This window comes from Gymnoscopelus microlampas (assembly GCF_963454915.1).
Source record: "Gymnoscopelus microlampas genome assembly, chromosome: 12".
Lineage (NCBI taxonomy): Eukaryota > Metazoa > Chordata > Actinopteri > Myctophiformes > Myctophidae > Gymnoscopelus > Gymnoscopelus microlampas.
In genome coordinates this window covers 820508-838961 of record NC_139949.1, presented here as the reverse complement: position 1 = coordinate 838961, position 18454 = coordinate 820508, and the positions used below count along the sequence as shown (strand labels likewise).

Genomic DNA, 18454 nt, shown 5'->3' with positions numbered 1-18454 from the left:
GGAAACGGTCTCCACACTTGATTGTGGTCAGTTTGGGAATGACCGGATACAGTAGGCGGAGCTTTAGACCGGATGTGAGTGCTGAATTGTGCATGGGAACGAGGCTTTTTCCACTTCGTCCGGACGACGGTGTCGCGCGCCCGAAAATACAGCAGATATACAAGCTCACAACTCGTGGTGGACGCGACGCGTTTTGAGCTTGTAGATCTGCTGTATTTTCGGGCGCGCGACGCGAAGGCAAAAGAGGGCTGGACGCGGTGATGTCACAAACAGACGTATACGTGGACGACGTCACGACGTACTATAAAGAGTCACTTCCGCAATATGGATTAAACAACAGAGGAGATGAAGCGACGGTTCCGCTGCTTTGTGGACCAGACGGCTGCGCGAATTATTACTGTAAAAATACATGTTATTACTAAAAGATAAAACATATATGATTATTCATCACTAAAAGATAAAAGTTGACGTTGTACATTTTTGTTTAGCGCTTCAGAAACAAACATGGAGAAATACGAAGGCTACATGTTCAGCGCTCTGTGCAGCAGCAACCTGTTGGTTTCCTGTTTGTTGTTTTCCACGGTGACGCGGGAGCAGAGAGAGCCGTACATGGACGAGATCTTCCACGTGCCGCAAGCCCAGAGATACTGCGACGGGCGCTTCTCCGAGTGGGACCCCATGATCACCACGCTGCCCGGGCTGTACCTGGCCTCCGTGGGCGTGATCCGTCCCGTCGTCTGGTTGGCCGACCTGACCGGAGGTGTGGTCTGTTCCACCGCCATGCTGCGCTTCGTCAACCTGCTGTTCAACGTCGGGAACCTTTACCTGCTGTACCTGCTGCTCTGCAAGCTCCACCCCCCCCACCACGAAAAGACCACCAGCTCCGCCTCCCGCCGCGTCCTCTCCGCCCTGGCGCTGTCCACCTTCCCCGTCCTCTACTTCTTCAACTTCCTGTATTACACGGACGCAGGGTCGACGTTCTTCATCCTGTTCACGTACCTGATGACGTTGTACGGCTGCCACAAAGCCTCGGCGCTGCTCGCCGGCTGTTCCGTGCTCTTCCGACAGACCAATGTGGTGTGGGTGGTGTTCTGCGCCGGCACGCTGCTGGCCGCCAAGATGGACGACGCCTGGAGGATGGAGCATGTCAAGAAGAGGGACGACAGGTCACCGTCGTCCGGCCCCTCCCAGGTCCCCCTGTCTGTGGGCGGGGCTAGGCGAGTACTGCGCTTCGCGCTGGGCTTCCTTACCTCGACCAATCACGTCAAGGCCCTACTCCTGGAGGCGTGGCCGTACGCGGTGGTCGGGGCAGGGTTTGTGGCGTTCGTGTTGCTTAATGGCAGCATCGTGGTCGGCGACCGGGAGAAGCACGAGGCGAGCTTCAACGCTCCGCAGATCTTCTACTTCCTGACGTTCACATTGTTCTTCTCATTTCCTGTGACGCTGTGCTACCGCCGCGCGCTGCGCTTCCTGCAGGCCCTTAGGACACGCCCCCTCTTCTTCCTGACACTGGGCTTCCTCTTCCTCCTCCTGGTGTGGAAGTTCACGTACGTTCACGAGTACCTGCTGGCCGACAACCGCCACTACACCTTCTACGTGTGGAACAGAGTTTTCCAGAGACACGCGCTGGCGCGCTACGCCATGGTGCCTGCCTACGTCTACGCCGCCTGGCATTTCCTGGACGTACTGGGCTCCTCCCAGCGCTCGCTCTTCTGGATCCTGGCGTTTCTGACGTGCGTGGTGACGGCCACAGTGCCCCAGAAGCTGTTGGAGTTCCGCTACTTCATCGTTCCGTACCTCATGTACCGACTGCACATGCCCATGCCAACAATGCCCAGAATCCTCCTGGAGATGGCGCTGTACACGGCCGTTAACGCCGCCACGCTCTACATCTTCCTCAATAAGACCTTCTACTGGCCCGACAATACCGCCACCCAGAGGTTCATGTGGTGAACTAGTCCAATAGAACAATACTGCCACCTAGAAGTTCATGTGGTGAACTACAATCTAATAAGACAGAGGCGTCATTTCAGTAAAAAAAAACTAAAGGGTGGAAAAGGAAAGAGAACACTACTTCAGCCCTGTTTAAAAACTAGCAGATCTATAAATGTACAAGAAACACAGCGAATGATTCACTTTGTTTTTGCTATTTTTGAAAATTAAAAACAAAGAATGTAAACGTTTTTTATAAATTGTTCACCGATGTGAACAGGGATGCTACTTTCAACCTGTGTGGAATAAACTCGCGTTTATAACGTGCGGCACATGACACATGTAGACGGACGAGTGGATTGAGATGCGCCGACCTAAAATCACATTAAAGGGATAGTTCACCCCCAAATTGACTTTTTCTATCGATTGGTCCCCCCATGGAGACTTGAATTCATGGATATTTTTTAGTTTTTGTCGCATTCCTAAGCCAATAATTTGATGACCGGCAGTGGGTCCGGTAGGAGACACAAAGAGTCTCCTTTGTGTCTCCTACCGGAACCGCTGCCTACCGGAACCGCTGCCTACCGGTCCGCTGGTCATCAAATTATTGGCTTAGGACTGCGACAAAAACATAAACATATCCATGAATTCAAGTCTCCATGGGGTGAGTAATCGATAGAAAAAAAGTTATTTTGGGGGTGAACTATCCCTTTAAACAATCATGTTAAAACAATCAAAGGTGGAGAAAATGTCCAATAGTTATAGACCACCGAAGTCTGACGTAATTTACACATCCTTGGTTTGTCTACCTGGTTCGCGGTTTTCCACCCCCATTCTGAATCCCATAGACGTCTTTAATATCGCGTCAAATAAGAACTGTGTTCCAAAAATAAACAAGTGACCCCGGCGGTTTGACTCTTATGGATATGAAGCATCAACTGACGGTGAGAAAACAATAATGTTACTTCCGCCGAATTAGTTACATTTTCGCCAGAAACAGACTGTATCAAATATAAGTGACTGACTATCATAAACGATACAGAGCCTCCTCCCTGACAATTATGCCGAGACAGTTTGTTTATTTTTGGACCACAATTCTTATATGAGACGATTCTAAGATGACCCAATGTTATTCTCCATAGCGAAATTACTTTATGAACCTGGGGATGAACGAGTGACGTCAGGACTTTGGTGGTCTATAAGTCATTACTTTAACCACTTAAACCCCATGTGGTTGACCGGAGTCCCTTAGGGCTCTATACTAGTGTATTTTCTGTTTTCTGTTATTGTGGGGAAAGCTTTTGCTGAACATAGCAGATCGACAAGCTCACAACGTTGTGAGCTTGTCGATTTGCCATTTTGTGCGAAAGCTTTCCCCACAATACGGCTACAGTCTTATATGGTTAATAAGACTGTATTTGAGTCATTCCGTTAATAAGACTTTGTTCCTTTGTTGTTGTGTGAAAATGTGTTCACCTGAAGTATGAGTACAATAAATACATATTGAGCCATAATACTGTAAAGCAGGGAACTTTAGAATTTATACTGTTTGGGTATATTTTTTTATAATTACTGAAGAAAAACATTTACAACCATCTTTCCCTAGAAAGGAGACAAGTGTGCGGTTCAATTGAACTGAATGGGGATGATAATGATTTTCTTTGCTTCTGTGTCGTTGATGATAAAGTTTAAACCCACAAAGCTTTATGTGTATTTGGCTGGATTCAAACCCTGAGTATAGATGTAACCCTGACAGTTCTAAGATAATAACAAATTAATAAAAAATAACAAAAAAACAGTTGCATCGGTTCTCAGGGGTTTTCACTGGTGCACTGGTCCAACGGAATGTTTTTTATTTACGTTTACAAATGCAAGGTGTAAATGTGTCAGGGCGGCACCGAGTGCCGTGCTGTGAGCTTGTAGATCTGCTTTTTTTTTATTATTATTATGAAAATGTGTGCAAATCTTAAATATATATATTTTTTAAACTGAAATCTTTGTTTCTGGGGATTCTACAAATGTCTTCTAAATCATAACAGTTTTTTGAAAAAACGTATCGCCATAATATCAGTGGTTCTCAAATGTTTTCATGTCAAGGACCCCCAAAATGATACGTATTTGGCCGTGGACCCCCATCTCAAAATATGTTGTTCCAGGGACCCCCCCCCCCCCCCCCCCCCCAGAAGCAAAGATTTGAGTTAAAAATGTTCGCTTTATAAATATATATATTCAAAGATTTGCAAAAAAAAATCACGATTTTAAAAAAGAATAGCAGATAGCGCGGCACTCTGTGTCATGCTATGAGCTTGTATATTTGCTCTTTTTGAATAGCCCAAAGAAATCAAAGAAATTACACAGATGCGTTCCCGGTCTTAATGGGTAAAAGAAATAAGATATTGATCCAGACACTTTATGCCAAACCGTTTATTGTTTTATTGTCTTCATTGCCTAAAGTCTCATTTAATTTGGATTTAATTTGAATATGTTGTAATGTCACATCTTGGTAAATGCAATGTGTTGTGAATATCCTTTTGAATTATCAGCGTTTATGTTTGTGAACACAAAACACATGTTTGTATTGTGTTATTGTGTAGAATGTGTAGTACATTATTAAGCAGCGTGTCCCCTTTTGTTATTGTGTTGTTTTTATTGTGTTACATATTGTGTTTGATATGAAGGACACACACATTAATGTTTTGTTTTTCATATCTTCTTCATATTTTCCTGATGTTTGGTGAACATTAAAAGGACTGATCATCTTCCACCAGCAGTGGTGGAAAGTAACCAAGTACATTTACTGAAGTACTGTACTTAAGCACAGTTTTTTGGTATTAAGCACAGTATTAGTATTACTGGAGTATTTCCCATTTTCGGTACTTTAACTCCTACTCCACTACATCTCATAGGCAAATATTGTACTTTTACTCCACTACAATTATTTGAAAACATTAGTTACTAGTTACTTTGCAGATATAAATCATGAGATTATAAAACATACATTAACCACTTCAGCCCTATTTTATACATAGGCTATTTGAAAATAGCCGATCCACAAGCTCACTGTGAGCTTGTAGATCGGCTATTTTCAAACATTTTAGTACTTTTACTTTTGGTACTTTAAGTAGGCCTACATTTTGATACCAATACTTTTGTACTTTTACTCAAGTGAATTTTGAATTCCGGACTTTTAATCTAAAGTACTTCTACATTGCAGTATTGATACTTTTACTTAAGTAAAACATTTGAGTACTTTTTCCACCACCACCAGTGAACACTGCAGAAAGGGAAGTGATTCATTCAAAGCCTGTTGTCGCGCTCTACTGTACAATACAGGATATGACAGTACTCTAGATCAACTGATTCCTTTGCAACATTGTAATTCTTATGATTCTCAACAAATGCCACAACTGGACAAATATTGAATCACTACATAGTATAAAGTAACTACTTAAGTACAATTTTGAGGTATTTGTACTTTACTTCTACTCCACTACATTTTGGATCCAAATATTGTACTTTTACGCCACTGCATGTATTTGAAAACTTTAGCTACTAGTTACTTTGTAGATTTGATTATTATTATAAAACATACATTAGCCACTTCAGCCCATACATTTTCGGCCTTGCATCGCGAGCATTGTGAGCTTGTAGATCGGCTATTTTCAATGGATTTGTATACATTTGAAAACTTCTGAAATGGGACATTCTGCATAATGAGTACTTTTACTTTTGGTACTTTAAGTACATTTTGATGCCAATACTTTTGTACTTTTACTCAAGTACATTTTGAATTCCGGACTTTCACTTGTAAACAGAGTATTTCCATATTTCAGTGTTGATACTTTTACTTAAGTAAAACATGTGAGTACTTTTTCCACCACTGAAAGATACCAAAGTGAACACAGCAGTAGGTAGGTTGTTAATAATAATAATAACAACAGCAATAACAATCCTAATAATAATAATCTTTGCCTGGTGGACATTACAGAAAGTATTTTTGCGCCCTCTCTATAGCCATGGTTCACATCATGCTCGTCTGTCATAAGCGTCATGGAACCACTTGTTCTTGGTTTGCGATTCTTTTTTACATTTACAACCCGTACATCTACATAAACGTTCAGATCTCAAATATAAAGTGCCGACGTCACGGCTACGGATGTAACAAGTTAAAACACCCAGGTCTAAGTACCCGTATCTACCGCATTGTTCAATAAAAAGCATTTTAATCCTATCACCACCAGCCACTTTTCCGAATTTTCTCCGATGCTTTCAACTGTACGATCCTATCGGTTGGGAGGTGTATTGCACTCTGATGCACACAAAAAATAATTAAAAATGGCCGCTAATCGGATTAAAATGCTCTTTATTGAAAAATACAGAAGATACCAGTACTTAAACCCAGGCGTTTTAACTTTTTACATCCGTGGCAATAGGGTCAGCACTTTATATTTAAAATCTGAACGTTTATGTAGATGTGGCAATTGTAAATGTAAAACAGTCGCAAACCAGGAACAAGTGGTTCCATGACTGTCATGGTGGTATGACAGTCATGTTCCGGGGCTAAGCGCCTCTACTACTACCGTATTAATAGACCAATTATTTGTTTACTAACATTGAGCCTGGACGCACAGGTGATTGTTTCACGCAATCAATTCCCAACCTGTTTCGGGGTGCACTGGTTTCAGCACACCCCAACCCCCTCTTGTGTGTGTTGGCTAGTGAGACGCGTCCTAACGAGACCTGATATAATGGGTTTCGTTGCGCGCATACTGGCTGCACGCAGCCAGTATGACGTCGTCTGTTAAGGGGTCTATATAACGCTACATCATGAATATGTAATGACGCACCATATTTGGGCTAAGACTGGGGGCGTGGTTAACGCGGAAGAGGGAAAGAGGAAACGAGAAGCGCGCGCGTGTGTGTGTGTGTGTGTGTGTGTGTGTGTGTGTGTGTGTGTGTGTGTGTGTGTGTGTGTGTGTGTGTGTGTGTGTGCGTGCGTGTGTGTGTGTGTGTGTGTGTGTGTGTGTTTATCAGTTATTGCGACGCAGCTGTGATGAAGTGAGGGAAAGCCACTTACAGGAGGCAGTCAAAGTCAAATTTAAAGTGAGATATGTTTAGCTATAGTTATTAAAATAACTTCAACTAAATAGTGGAAGTTTATTGAGCTGGTTTAGTTTATAACTAGTTAATTGACTTAATTAGTGTCAGCTGTGTAACGGGGACACAGAATATGGAGCTGGAGAACATCGTCGCCAACACGGTTCTGCTGAAGGCAAGGGAAGGTAGGGGGTGTTGTGTCCACATGTGTTCCCCTGGTGAGATGTGTTCCCCCCTCTGCAGTGGTGGAAAGTAACTAGGTACATTTACTTAAGTGTTGTACTTAAGTGAAATTTTGAGGTTTTTGTACTTTACTGGAGAATTTTCAGTTTGCAGTACTTTTACTTCTACTCCAGTACATCTCAGAGGCAAATATTGTACTTTTACTCCACTACAGTTATTTGAAAACTTTAGTTACTAGTTAGGCTACTTTGCAGATATACATTATTGTGTTATAAAACATACATTAACCACTTTAGCCCTATTTTATACCTAGGCTATTTGAAAATAGCAGATTTGTAGATCTGCTATTTTCAAATATTTGTGTACTTTTACTTTTGGTACGTTAAGTATATTTTTGATGCCAATACTTTTGTACTTTTACTCAAGTAGATTTTGAATTCTGGACTTTTACGTGTAACAGAGTATTTCTATATTTCAGTATTGGTACTTTTACTTAAGTAAATTATTTGAGTACTTTTTCCACCACTGGTTGTGTCCACATGTTTTCCCTTCTGTCCGACCATGATAACAGTGTGTGTGTGTGTGTGTGTGTGTGTGTGTGTGTGTGTGTGTGTGTGTGTGTGTGTGTGTGTGTGTGTGTGTGTGTGTGTGTGTGTGTGCGTGCGTGCGTGCGTGCGTGCGTGCGTGCGCGCGCGTGTGTGTATATATCAATATTAATTTATAATATAATGTAATATAATGGGATGTGATGCACTGGTTTTCAAAGTGTGGACCGGGGACCAGCAGGGGTCCAGCAGGGCCCCCCCCCCCAAAAAAAATAATAATAATCTGTTTAACCATATTTGATACTGTGGCTATTTGAGAATAGCCGATCTACAAACTCACAACGAGTCACATTGCGATGCCTTGTGCTTGTAGATCTTCTATTTTTGAAACATTTTAAAATATCTTGAAAGTTTTGGAGAAAATGTGAATAATCTTGTAAAGGAAATAATAATTTTAACGCAAATATTTTCTTGTGGGGTCCACAATATATTTCCAGATGTGGGTCCTCAACCAAATACAGTACATATTAATTTGTGGGTCCTTGACATGAACCACTGATGTAATGTTTTAATGTTAATTAATTCAAATGAGCTCAACCTGTTGTACTTCATGTTATTTATTACGGGGCCAGAGCTCAGCTCTGGACCTGTTTTGTTATTGGCAGTATTCTGTCACTTCTTCTTTTTCTTCTGCCACTTTTCGCAGTTTTGGCTGAACCGTGCTGTCGCTTTTTACGAAACGGCCATATGGTAGATGGTCATGAAAAACGATCAAAAAATAATTCTCACAATCTTTCGTCCAAAGGTGGCGCTATAGCACTCAATTGAAAATGCCAACTTTGAACAGGTACAACTCATGCCCTGTTTGACCTACAGCCATAAAACTTGGATACACATATGCGTCTCCTCATGCTGAACAACTTTCACCCTCTGACTTTTGACCTCTGACCTTTAGATCTCCCACCATTTTGAATTATATGAAAAACAGTCATTGGCTCCTAACTTCTGCATTTTTTCACTTATGGAAAATCCGCTCCCTATTTTATGTCGGCATAGGTCCAAAGTTCATGAGTAAAAGGTTTCGTGCAAATTGCTCAAAAATCCCAGGATTCCATAGATTTTAACTATTGCAGTTTTATGAAAATTATTCATCTGCGCCTAAAACATACATGCAGACTCACATTTCTTTGAAACTTTGCAGAAAGGTTGAGGGTCATTCCAAATATCACTGAAACCAATCTTACTCCAATTGGCCAAAGGGGGGCGCTATAGCAATTTTTTGAAAATGCAAACTTTAAACAGGCATAAGTCATGCCTCGTTTGGCCGAAAGTCGTGAAACTTGCTTACACTTGTGCCTTGACTCATGAGGAACACATGTATCGCTTTGACCAGTAAGCTCCGCCCCTAGATTGTCCGCAATTTTGAGCAGTTTGAAAAATACTTGTTTTTGGCAGTTCTGGCTTAACCGTGCATACGCTTTTTACGAAACTCGGCCATATGGTAGATGCTCATGAAAAACTATCAAGAAATAATTCTCACACTCATTCGTCAAAGGGTGGCGCTATAGCACTCACTTGAAAGTGCCAACTTTGAACAGGTACAACTCATGCCCTGTTTGACCTACAACCATGAAACTTCGATACACACATGCGTCTCTTCATGCCCGACAACTTTCGTGGTCTGACTTTTGACCTCTGACCTTTAGATCGCCCACCATTTTGAATTATATGAAAAACAGCCATTGGCTCATAACTTCTGCATTTTTTCACTTATGGAAAATCCGCCGCTTTTGTTTTGTCGGCAAAGGTCCTAAGTTCATGTGTAAAATGTTTCGTGCAGATTACTCAAAAATCCCAGGAGGAAATAGATTGTAACTATTGCAGTTTTATGAAAATTATTCATCTGCCCCTAACACATACATGCAAGACTCACATTTCTTTGAAACGTTGCAGTAATGTAGAGAGTCATTCCAAATATCACTGAAACCAATCTCACTCCAATTGGCCAAAGGGGGGCGCTATAGCAATTTTTGGAAAATACAAACTTTAAACAGGCAAAAGTCATGCCTCGTTTGGCCGAAAGTCGTGAAACTTGCTTACACTTGTGCCTTGACTCATGAGGAACACATCTATCGCTTTGACCAGTAAGCTTCGCCCTTAGATTGTCCGCAATTTTGAGCAGTTTGAAAAACACTTAAACCCAGGATTTTTCAGCTATTTGCGTGAAACTGTATCATCTGTGTGATCTCCTTTTTCACAGTTCCTTGTCTGTTGGTCCAATGGCGTCTCCCTTAAATGAGTGCCTCACAATCTCAAGGTCGTCAGTTCAAGCCTCACTTGCAGACTTCATTTAAGTTGAATTGCAAACAACATGACTGTATCAATGAATACATGTGCAAATGGTAAAGATAACCTGAAATGCATATTTGAGAGTACGTTTTTCAACGTATGACATACTTCATTCTGAAAATAGCCGATCTACAATCTCAAAACCTTTCAGATAGCAACGTGTTTCTGAGCTTGTAGATCGGCTGCTTTCACTGTTTTCGGTAGCGAGGAGACATACATTTCTCTATTGGTAAATGGTTTGTGAACGAGTGATCTTAGTGTTGGCTTGGTTCATGACAGAAGGCAAGAGTTTATGATCTTCAACAGACAACATCAGCCTGGACAAAGCTATAGCACTATAGGTAGTGTTGCAGCCTATTAGTCCGAAGTTTGAGAGTTCGATTCCTGTTAATGGCAATAGGTTGAGATGTCCAATCAATCCATTCTGTTTCCATCTCTCTCTCTCATCAATCTATTCCGTTTCCATGTCTCTCTTCAATCTATTCCGTGTCCATGTCTCTCTCTCTCTCTCTCTCTTCAATCTATTCCGTTTCCACGTCTCTCTCTCTCTCTCTCTCTCTCTCTCTCTCTCTCTCTCTCTCCAGTTTCCATGTCTGTCTCTCTCTCTCCAGTGTCCATGTCTCTCTCTCTCTCCAGTCTCTCTCTCTCTCTCCAGTCTCTCTCTCCCTCTCTCTCTCTCTCTCTCTCTCTCTCTCTCTCTCCTGGCCCCGTATTATCGCTGCTTGCAGCTATATTTTATTTTGTATTACATCTTTTACATATATTAATGCATTATAACTATTAGAGCAAGGGCAATATTTGAACTGGGGACCCCCCACCCTGACAAGCTCTTGGAATTGTAGGCATTAGATTTAGTTTGACTCGGTTCCACAGATAAACATTGTGAAAATAGCCGATCTTCAAGCTCACAACGCCTCCAGGTGTTGTGAGCTTATAGATTGGCGATTTATCGGCTACTGTTGAGTGAGAAAACACTGTCTATCTATCTATCTTATTGTCATGTGTTTTTCTGTTTACCTGACTATCTCAGATCAATAAAGATTTATCTGATCTTAAGACAGCTGAGAGAGAGACAGTGTAGGAGAGACAGACAGTAGGCCATCAGACAGACAGATAGTGTAGGACAGACAGACAGACAGACAGACAGACAGACAGACAGACAAGACAGACAGAACAGCTGAGAGAGAGACAGTGTAGGAGAGACAGACAGTAGGACAGCTGAGAGAAATACAGTGTAGGACAGACAGACAGTAGGACAGCTGAGAGAGAGACAGTGTAGGAGAGACAGACAGTAGGACAGCTGAGAGAAATACAGTGTAGGACAGACAGACAGTAGGACAGCTGAGAGAGAGACCACCTCCTACTGTCTGCGCTGTCACACTGGAGTTAGTCTCCGTAAGTGGTGCACCTCCTACTGGCTCCACTGTCACGCCACAGTGTGTCTACATACTGTAGGTGGCGCACCTCCTACTGGCTCCAGTGTCACGCCACAGTGTGTCTACATAGGTGGCGCACCTCCTACTGGCTCCACTGTCATGCCACAGTGTGTCTACTTAGGTGGTGCACCTCCTACTGGCTCCGCTGTCACTCTCACAGTGTGTCTACATAGGTGGTGCACCTCCTACTGGCTCCACTGTCAAGCCGCAGTGTGTCTACATAGGTGGTGCACCTCCTACTGGCTCCACTGTCACACTGCAGTGTGTCTACATAGGTGATGCACCTCCTTCTGGCTCCATTGTCACGCCACTGTGTGTCTACATAGGTGATGCACCTCCTTCTGGCTCCACTGTCACGCCTCAGTGTGTCTACATAGGTGGTGCACCTCCTACTGGCTCCACTGTCACACTGCAGTGTGTCTACATAGGTGGTGCACCTCTTTCCCCTCCTGGCTCCCACAGTGTCAGTTTGCTTGCCACTAGTTCCGGGTGCCTGACACAGTGCCCAGCCAGCCTCATCCTTCTCTCTCTGACCTTGTCGTGGTACTGTAGGTCCCCGTACAGGTCTATGTTTCTGGTGTGGTCCGTCCATGTGACACCTAGTGCCATTCATAGAATTCTTGTGTAGACTCCATCCAGGGACCTTTCCTGTTGTGCTGTGAGGGTCCATGTCCATTATTCGTTATCAATTATAAAATCATTAAAGTGTGTGTTTTCTGTCAGGGGGAGGAGGAACCAGAAAAGGAAAAAGCAAGAAATGGAGAGTGATGCTTCAGTTTCCTCACATCAGCCTGTGTGAAGAGCTCCGGCAAACAACAGGTTAAAACACACACACACACACACACACACACGCGCGCACGCGCACGCGCACGCACACACACACACACACACACACACACACACACACACACACACACACACACACACACACACACACACACACACCTCCATCTATCTATCTATCTAGGCCTAGGACATTAACCAAAATAATATAATTAACAAGTCGACGCCCACAGGGAGAAATCAACAAGTCAAGTTTTTATTTTATTTTAATTTCATACTTTTTTGCTCCGTGTGTGTGTGTGTGTACAGCAGGCACGTGAAAGAAAACGTGAAAGAAATGCATAATATGCCCCCCTCTCCATACCGTACCCAAAGGCCGCATTCAAGAGAATTGCATTTTACTGGCTCTCCTGAACTTGAATGCTGCATTTTATGTTGAAAGAATTGCCCTCTGTGTAGAAATCCATGGCGTACGCCGCATCTCCAGTAAAGCCTGATTACACTTAATTGAGTGCGCAACGAAGTATATCAAGGCAAGCCCTTTAATCGAAACCAAACCCGGCCATGCACGCACATGTCCACTCACCGAGCCCAATTGCACAGACACTCAGACACAACGACTGGTCTGTCTTAAGGTATGTGGGGACAAAAAAAACGGTATTATACTGTTAATTTCAATCTTATTTGTCAAGTAGCCCCCCCACCCCCCCCTCTCTCTCTCTCTCTCTCTCTCTCTCTCTCTCTCTCTGTCCAGTGTAATTTCACAATTTGCAAATTCAATTTAAATCAGTCACACAATTACTGACTGACAGACACTTCTAGGCAAACAAGCACCTGATTACTGCATTACATGATAAAACTGCAACCGCACATTTTGCTTTGATAATAACTATTAATTCTAATAGATTTTATGTGGACTTATTTTTGTATGACAATAATCCTACTGTTAATTTAAAATGAGATATTCCTCTAAATCTGGCTATAAATGTAAAAAACAACAACATTTCAGCCCCATAACCCCACACCAAATATGATTATTTTGGGGGGTCCCCAGTTCAAATAGGATTATTTTGGGGGGTCCCCAGTTCAAATATGATTATTTTGGGGGGTCGCAGCCTGAAAAGTTTGAGAACCACTGAGCTAAGCTGTCTGTCTGTAATGAAACTGATGTTGCTGTCTTTCTGCGTTAATTTAGCTTAAAGGGTAAGACCACTTTGGTAGAGGTTTGGGTTGTGTAGTTACCTTGCCATGATGTAACTCCAAAGGTGGGCAAGAAATCAAAAATAATTGCTCCATTGATTAGAAATTGATAATTCAAAATATGTTTCTCATTGACTTACATTGTACGGTAAAACAGATCACTCTTTTAGCAAATGAACCCAAACAAAGTTGATTCAGACAATATAGAGCATCACCAAACCCAGTACTGTTTGTTTTTTTAATAAAAATGTCAACTTCCTGTTGATTTTACTATTTAAAGATCTGGATCCGGATCCGCGGATCCAGTCCGGGTTTTCTACTTATTAAAAATGGCAAAATCAACAGGAAGTTGACATTTTTATTAAAAACAAAAAACAGTACTGGGTTTGGTGATGCTCTATTGTCTGAATCAACTTTGTTTGCGTTTGTTTTTGTGCTAAAAGAGTGACTTTGAGAGCTTTTTTATCGTACAATGTAAGTCAATGAGGAGCATATTTTGAATTATCAATTTCTAATCAATGGAGCAATTATTTTTGATTTCTTGCCCACCTTTGGAGTTACATCATGGCAAGGTAACTACACAACCCAAACCTCTACCAAAGTGGTCTTGCCCTTTAAAGTGATATTTCACTTTCATAAAAACTTTTTGTCATTGTATCGTCTACTCAGGCCTTTGTGAGCCCCCCAGACAGTTTTTAAGTTGCTCGATTCAGTATTTAGATATTTGATATTAATTTTATCAGACACGCCCCCTATACAAACCCATTGTAACTTCAAACTCCATTTTAACCATGTTAGATTCATCAAAAACACCCGTCCTTGGTTCTGGTGACTCATACCGTCCCCCTAATACGTGAGGGGGCTGTGTTTTTTCAATTACTTTTTTCATTTATTTTAAATATTTTTTTAGGAAAATGAAAAAAATAAAATACTATAAAAAGAAATTAATAAAATACATGAAAAAAAATATCGGAAAAACACGGCCCCCTCATGCATTAGGAGGGCAGGGTGAGTCACCAGAACCAAGGACGGGTGTTTTCGATTAATCTAACATAGGTAAAATGGAGTTTGAAGTTGTAATGGGTTTGTATAGGAAGGGGGCGTGTCTGATAAAATGAATATCAAATATCTAAATACTGAATCAAGCAACTTAAAAACTGTCTAGGGGGCTCACAAAAGCCTGAGTAGACGATAAAATGACCAAAAGCTTCTTTGAAAGTGAAATATCCCTTTAATTTCCTAAGTCATTTTTGGACCAAATTGACATTTCTGCCTAACTCTGCTCTCCTAACACTGTTGCTTCATTGTACCTTAACGTGCCTTATTGCCAGCTTGTTACATTCCAAAATCACTTTCTGCTTAAGTAATTTTAAGTCAACATTTTGACTTAAAAGAAATACTAAATAGAAATAACAGAAAATACTTTTGAATATAACAAGGATTCTGATAGGCTGAGGACATAGGCAATAATGCAGGGTGAATCAGCAGTGTTAGGAGAGTAGAGTTAGGCATGAATAAATAAAGGCAGATAAACATGACTTTGGCAAAATGCGTTTTTTTTTTTTCATGATTGCCAAAGTCAACTAGATGACTGAGGCAGAGAGTGATTTTTCATTTCTTCTTTTTTCTGAACACCTTAAAAATATGACAATGCTATGAGGCTAACGTGATGTTACTGTCTGTCTGTAAGGAAACTGATGTTGCTGTCTGTCTGTCGCTGGCTGTTCATTGTTGGCCTGGCGGAGATCTGCTCTCCAAGGAGCGCACCGTTCTAGTTCTTCATCTGTCAGTTAAACCCATAGAGTTTAAACCACACAGGAAATACAAAAAGGAAGCTGGTAGCTGCTGTAGCTGCATGTTGAAACCTCACAATGATGACTTTCATTTTAACCCATTAAGACCTGAGGCAAATGCCTTAAAAATCAGTAGTTTTCTGACTTTTTCGTGCCGGGGACCCCATCTGAAAATGTTTTGGGCCCAGAAAAGAAGATTTGTTAAAAAAAATCAAACACTTAAAGAAAAACACAAAAAATAAAGAAAAATAGCATATGTACAAGCTCGCAGCTCGGCACAAAGTGACGGGCTGTGAGTTTGTATATCTACGCTATCAACGCTAAAATCTAAAATAACACAATGCTTTCCCAGTTGTAATGGGTTTTAAACAAACTTACAGACAAATGAATTTAAAACAAATTTACAGAGATTGAGCTAAGAGCTGCTTTTCTGATTCTGGGTCACACACACGCGCGCGCACGCACACACGCACGCACGCACGCACGCACGCACGCACGCACGCACGCACGCACGCACGCACGCACGCACGCACGCACACACACACACACACACACACACACACACACACACACACACACACACACACACACACACACACACACACACACACACACACACTGTAGATCTGCTACATTGTGAGAAGGATCTACAGTGATATTAACCCCAGATGAAGGATCTACACAGAACAATAATTCCATGTGAGTACTATTAGGTACTCCTGGAAAAGGTGTGTGTGTGTGTGTGTGTGTGTGTGTGTGTGTGTGTGTGTGTGTGTGTGTGTGTGTGTGTGTGTGTGTGTGTGTGTGTGTGTGTGTGTGTGTGTGTGTGTGTGTGTGAGGAAGTTTCACCATCAGATTCAGTTGAAACACTAGAAAGTAGTTATGAAACTATTATAACTGACAGGAAATACAGAGAAAGAGAGAAGGAGAGAAGGAGAGAGAGAGAGACAGGCAGGCAGACAGGCTGTTGGACAGGCAGGCAGACAAACATAATTGAGACAGAGACACATAGCGAGACAGAGAGAGAAAGCGACAGACAGATATACAGACACCTTATAAATATAACTTACACGGTATATCTTATTTAACAGACAGTAAAAATATATATATACTAACATATCTTATTTAACAGAGAAGGACTACAGAAGTCTATGTGAGCGACAGCCAATCGGGCGGCTTCTCTTCAGACTGTTCTGTGACACCAGACCAGAGCTCCGAAGATGTGTCCACTTCCTGGATGCTGTGGTGAGTCTGTCTGTCTGTCTGTCTGTCTGTCTGTCTGTCTGTCTGTCTGTCTGTCTGTCTGTCTGTCTGTCTGTCTGTCTGTCTGTAAATACCTGTCTGTGTGTGTGTGTGTGTGTGTGTGTGTGTGTGTGTGTGTGTGTGTGTGTGTGTGTGTGTGTGTGTGTGTGTGTGTGTCCAGGTGAAATATGAAGTGTCTCCAGATGACCAGAGGAAGGACAATGGACAGCAGCTGTTGGACAAGTTCTTCAATACAAAAGTTTGTTAACCCATTCAATCCGGGGACGCATCTCTGTCATTTTAGATTGATTTGGCTATTCAAAAATAGCAGATCTACAAGCTCATAGCATGGCACTCAGTGCCGCGCTATGAGCTTGTAGATCGGCTATATTTTTTTTTATCGTGAACATTTGTGCAAATATTTATATATTTTTAAAGCGAACATTTGTCAAAATATGTTGTTCCAGGGACCTCCAGAAGCAAAGCTTTGAGTTAAAAATGTTCGCTTTCATTTATTTTTTAAAAGATTTTCACGATAAAAAAAAAATAGCAGATCTACAAGCTCATAGCGCGGCACTCGGTACCGCACTATGAGCTTGTATAGTTGAATTGTTTTATGAAGCTAATATTAAGATAATTATTATATATGACTATATTAAGATATTTACATACTAATGTATGAAGATATGAGTGTAGTTGGTTTATATAGTGGCTGTATACGCTGTTATAAGGTTTATATAGTATAGTATATATAGCCTAGTAGTATTTATATGTGTACGCTGTTATAAGCTGTTATAGTTCATACAGTCAGAAGATTATGTTATATATTAATAATAATACAAATATTTATAATATTTCAGTCCGATCATAATGTTCCAGAGATAGATGAGCTTTTATTAAGGTGTAATAATAATAATAATAATAATAATAATAATAATAATAATAATAATAATAATAATAATAATAATAATAATAATAATAATATTATGTGTCATATTTCAGTCAGATGATGACATAACATTGATAGATGAGGTGTTGAAGACTCGCTGTGCAGAGAGACTGGACCAGGAAGCCTCCAAAGAACTCTTTAAAGAAACAACCACGTAAGAACACACACACACACACACGAGTGACTATTGTTGAGAGTTCAGTGTGCCAACGTTGCTTTCGCTGTTGACCAGTGCGCTATAGTCAGTGTTGGAAAAAGTACGCAAATGTTTACTTAAAGAGCTGGTGCCATGTTTTTGCACTTTTTCTGTTTTTCATGTGTCTATGAGGTTGATAGAACTTCATTAAGGCCCCCGCTGGTGGTTTTATGGTGTTTCATGTCTTCTCTGACTATTTGGAGTTTTTTCCTGGAGGCTGAAACCTTGAGAGTCAAACGTGCCAATCCAAAAACAGCGACATACTGACGTAACAATGCCCATACCCACCCACCGCACCTCCCCTCATTACAGGGCCAGAGCTCAGCTCTGGACCTGTTTTGTTATTGGCAGTATTCTGTCACTTCTTCTTCTTCTTCTTCTTCTTCTTCTTCGTCTTCTTCTTCTTCTTCTTCTTCTTCTTCTTCTTCTTCTTCTTCTTCTTCTTCTTCTTCTTCTGCCACTTTTCGCAGTTCTGGCTGAACCGTGCAGTCGCTTTTTACGAAACTCGGCCATATGGTAGATGGTCATGAAAAACGATCAAAAAAGAATTCTCACAATCTTTCGTCCAAAGGTGGCGCTATAGCACTCAATTGAAAATGCCAACTTTGAACAGGTACAACTCATGCCCTGTTTGACCTACAGCCATGAAACCTGGATACACATATGCGTCTCCTCATGCTGAACAACTTTCACACTCTGACTTTTGACCTCTGACCTTTAGATCTCCCACCATTTTGAATTATATGAAA

At 41.5% G+C, this 18454-nt stretch overlaps 3 protein-coding genes across 3 annotated transcripts in view; 2 read left to right on the top strand and 1 right to left on the bottom strand.

Moving 5' to 3' along the window:
- The first annotated feature begins 218 nt into the window (after positions 1 to 218).
- alg10 (ALG10 alpha-1,2-mannosyltransferase) lies at positions 219 to 4720 on the top strand. Its single transcript, XM_084074027.1, has one exon. The coding sequence runs from the start codon at positions 505 to 507 to the stop codon at positions 1951 to 1953; it is 1449 nt and encodes a 482-aa protein (XP_083930153.1). The 5' UTR covers positions 219 to 504; the 3' UTR covers positions 1954 to 4720.
- A 659-nt stretch (positions 4721 to 5379) lies between these two features.
- Positions 5380 to 18454, bottom strand: part of arl10 (ADP-ribosylation factor-like 10) — a 152867-nt gene continuing 139792 nt past the window's right edge. Inside the window, exon 5 of the transcript XR_014601967.1 lies at positions 5380 to 5411. The gene's annotated coding sequence lies outside the window, so the exon portion shown is untranslated. The remainder of the gene's footprint in view (positions 5412 to 18454) is intronic.
- grk6 (G protein-coupled receptor kinase 6) overlaps positions 6977 to 18454 on the top strand; it is a 34210-nt gene continuing 22732 nt past the window's right edge. Inside the window, exons 1-5 of the mRNA XM_084075141.1 lie at positions 6977 to 7214; positions 12266 to 12361; positions 16451 to 16563; positions 16742 to 16819; positions 17563 to 17663. Of these exons, the coding sequence (XP_083931267.1) occupies positions 7163 to 7214; positions 12266 to 12361; positions 16451 to 16563; positions 16742 to 16819; positions 17563 to 17663 (440 nt within the window). The 5' untranslated portion in view covers positions 6977 to 7162. The remainder of the gene's footprint in view (positions 7215 to 12265; positions 12362 to 16450; positions 16564 to 16741; positions 16820 to 17562; positions 17664 to 18454) is intronic.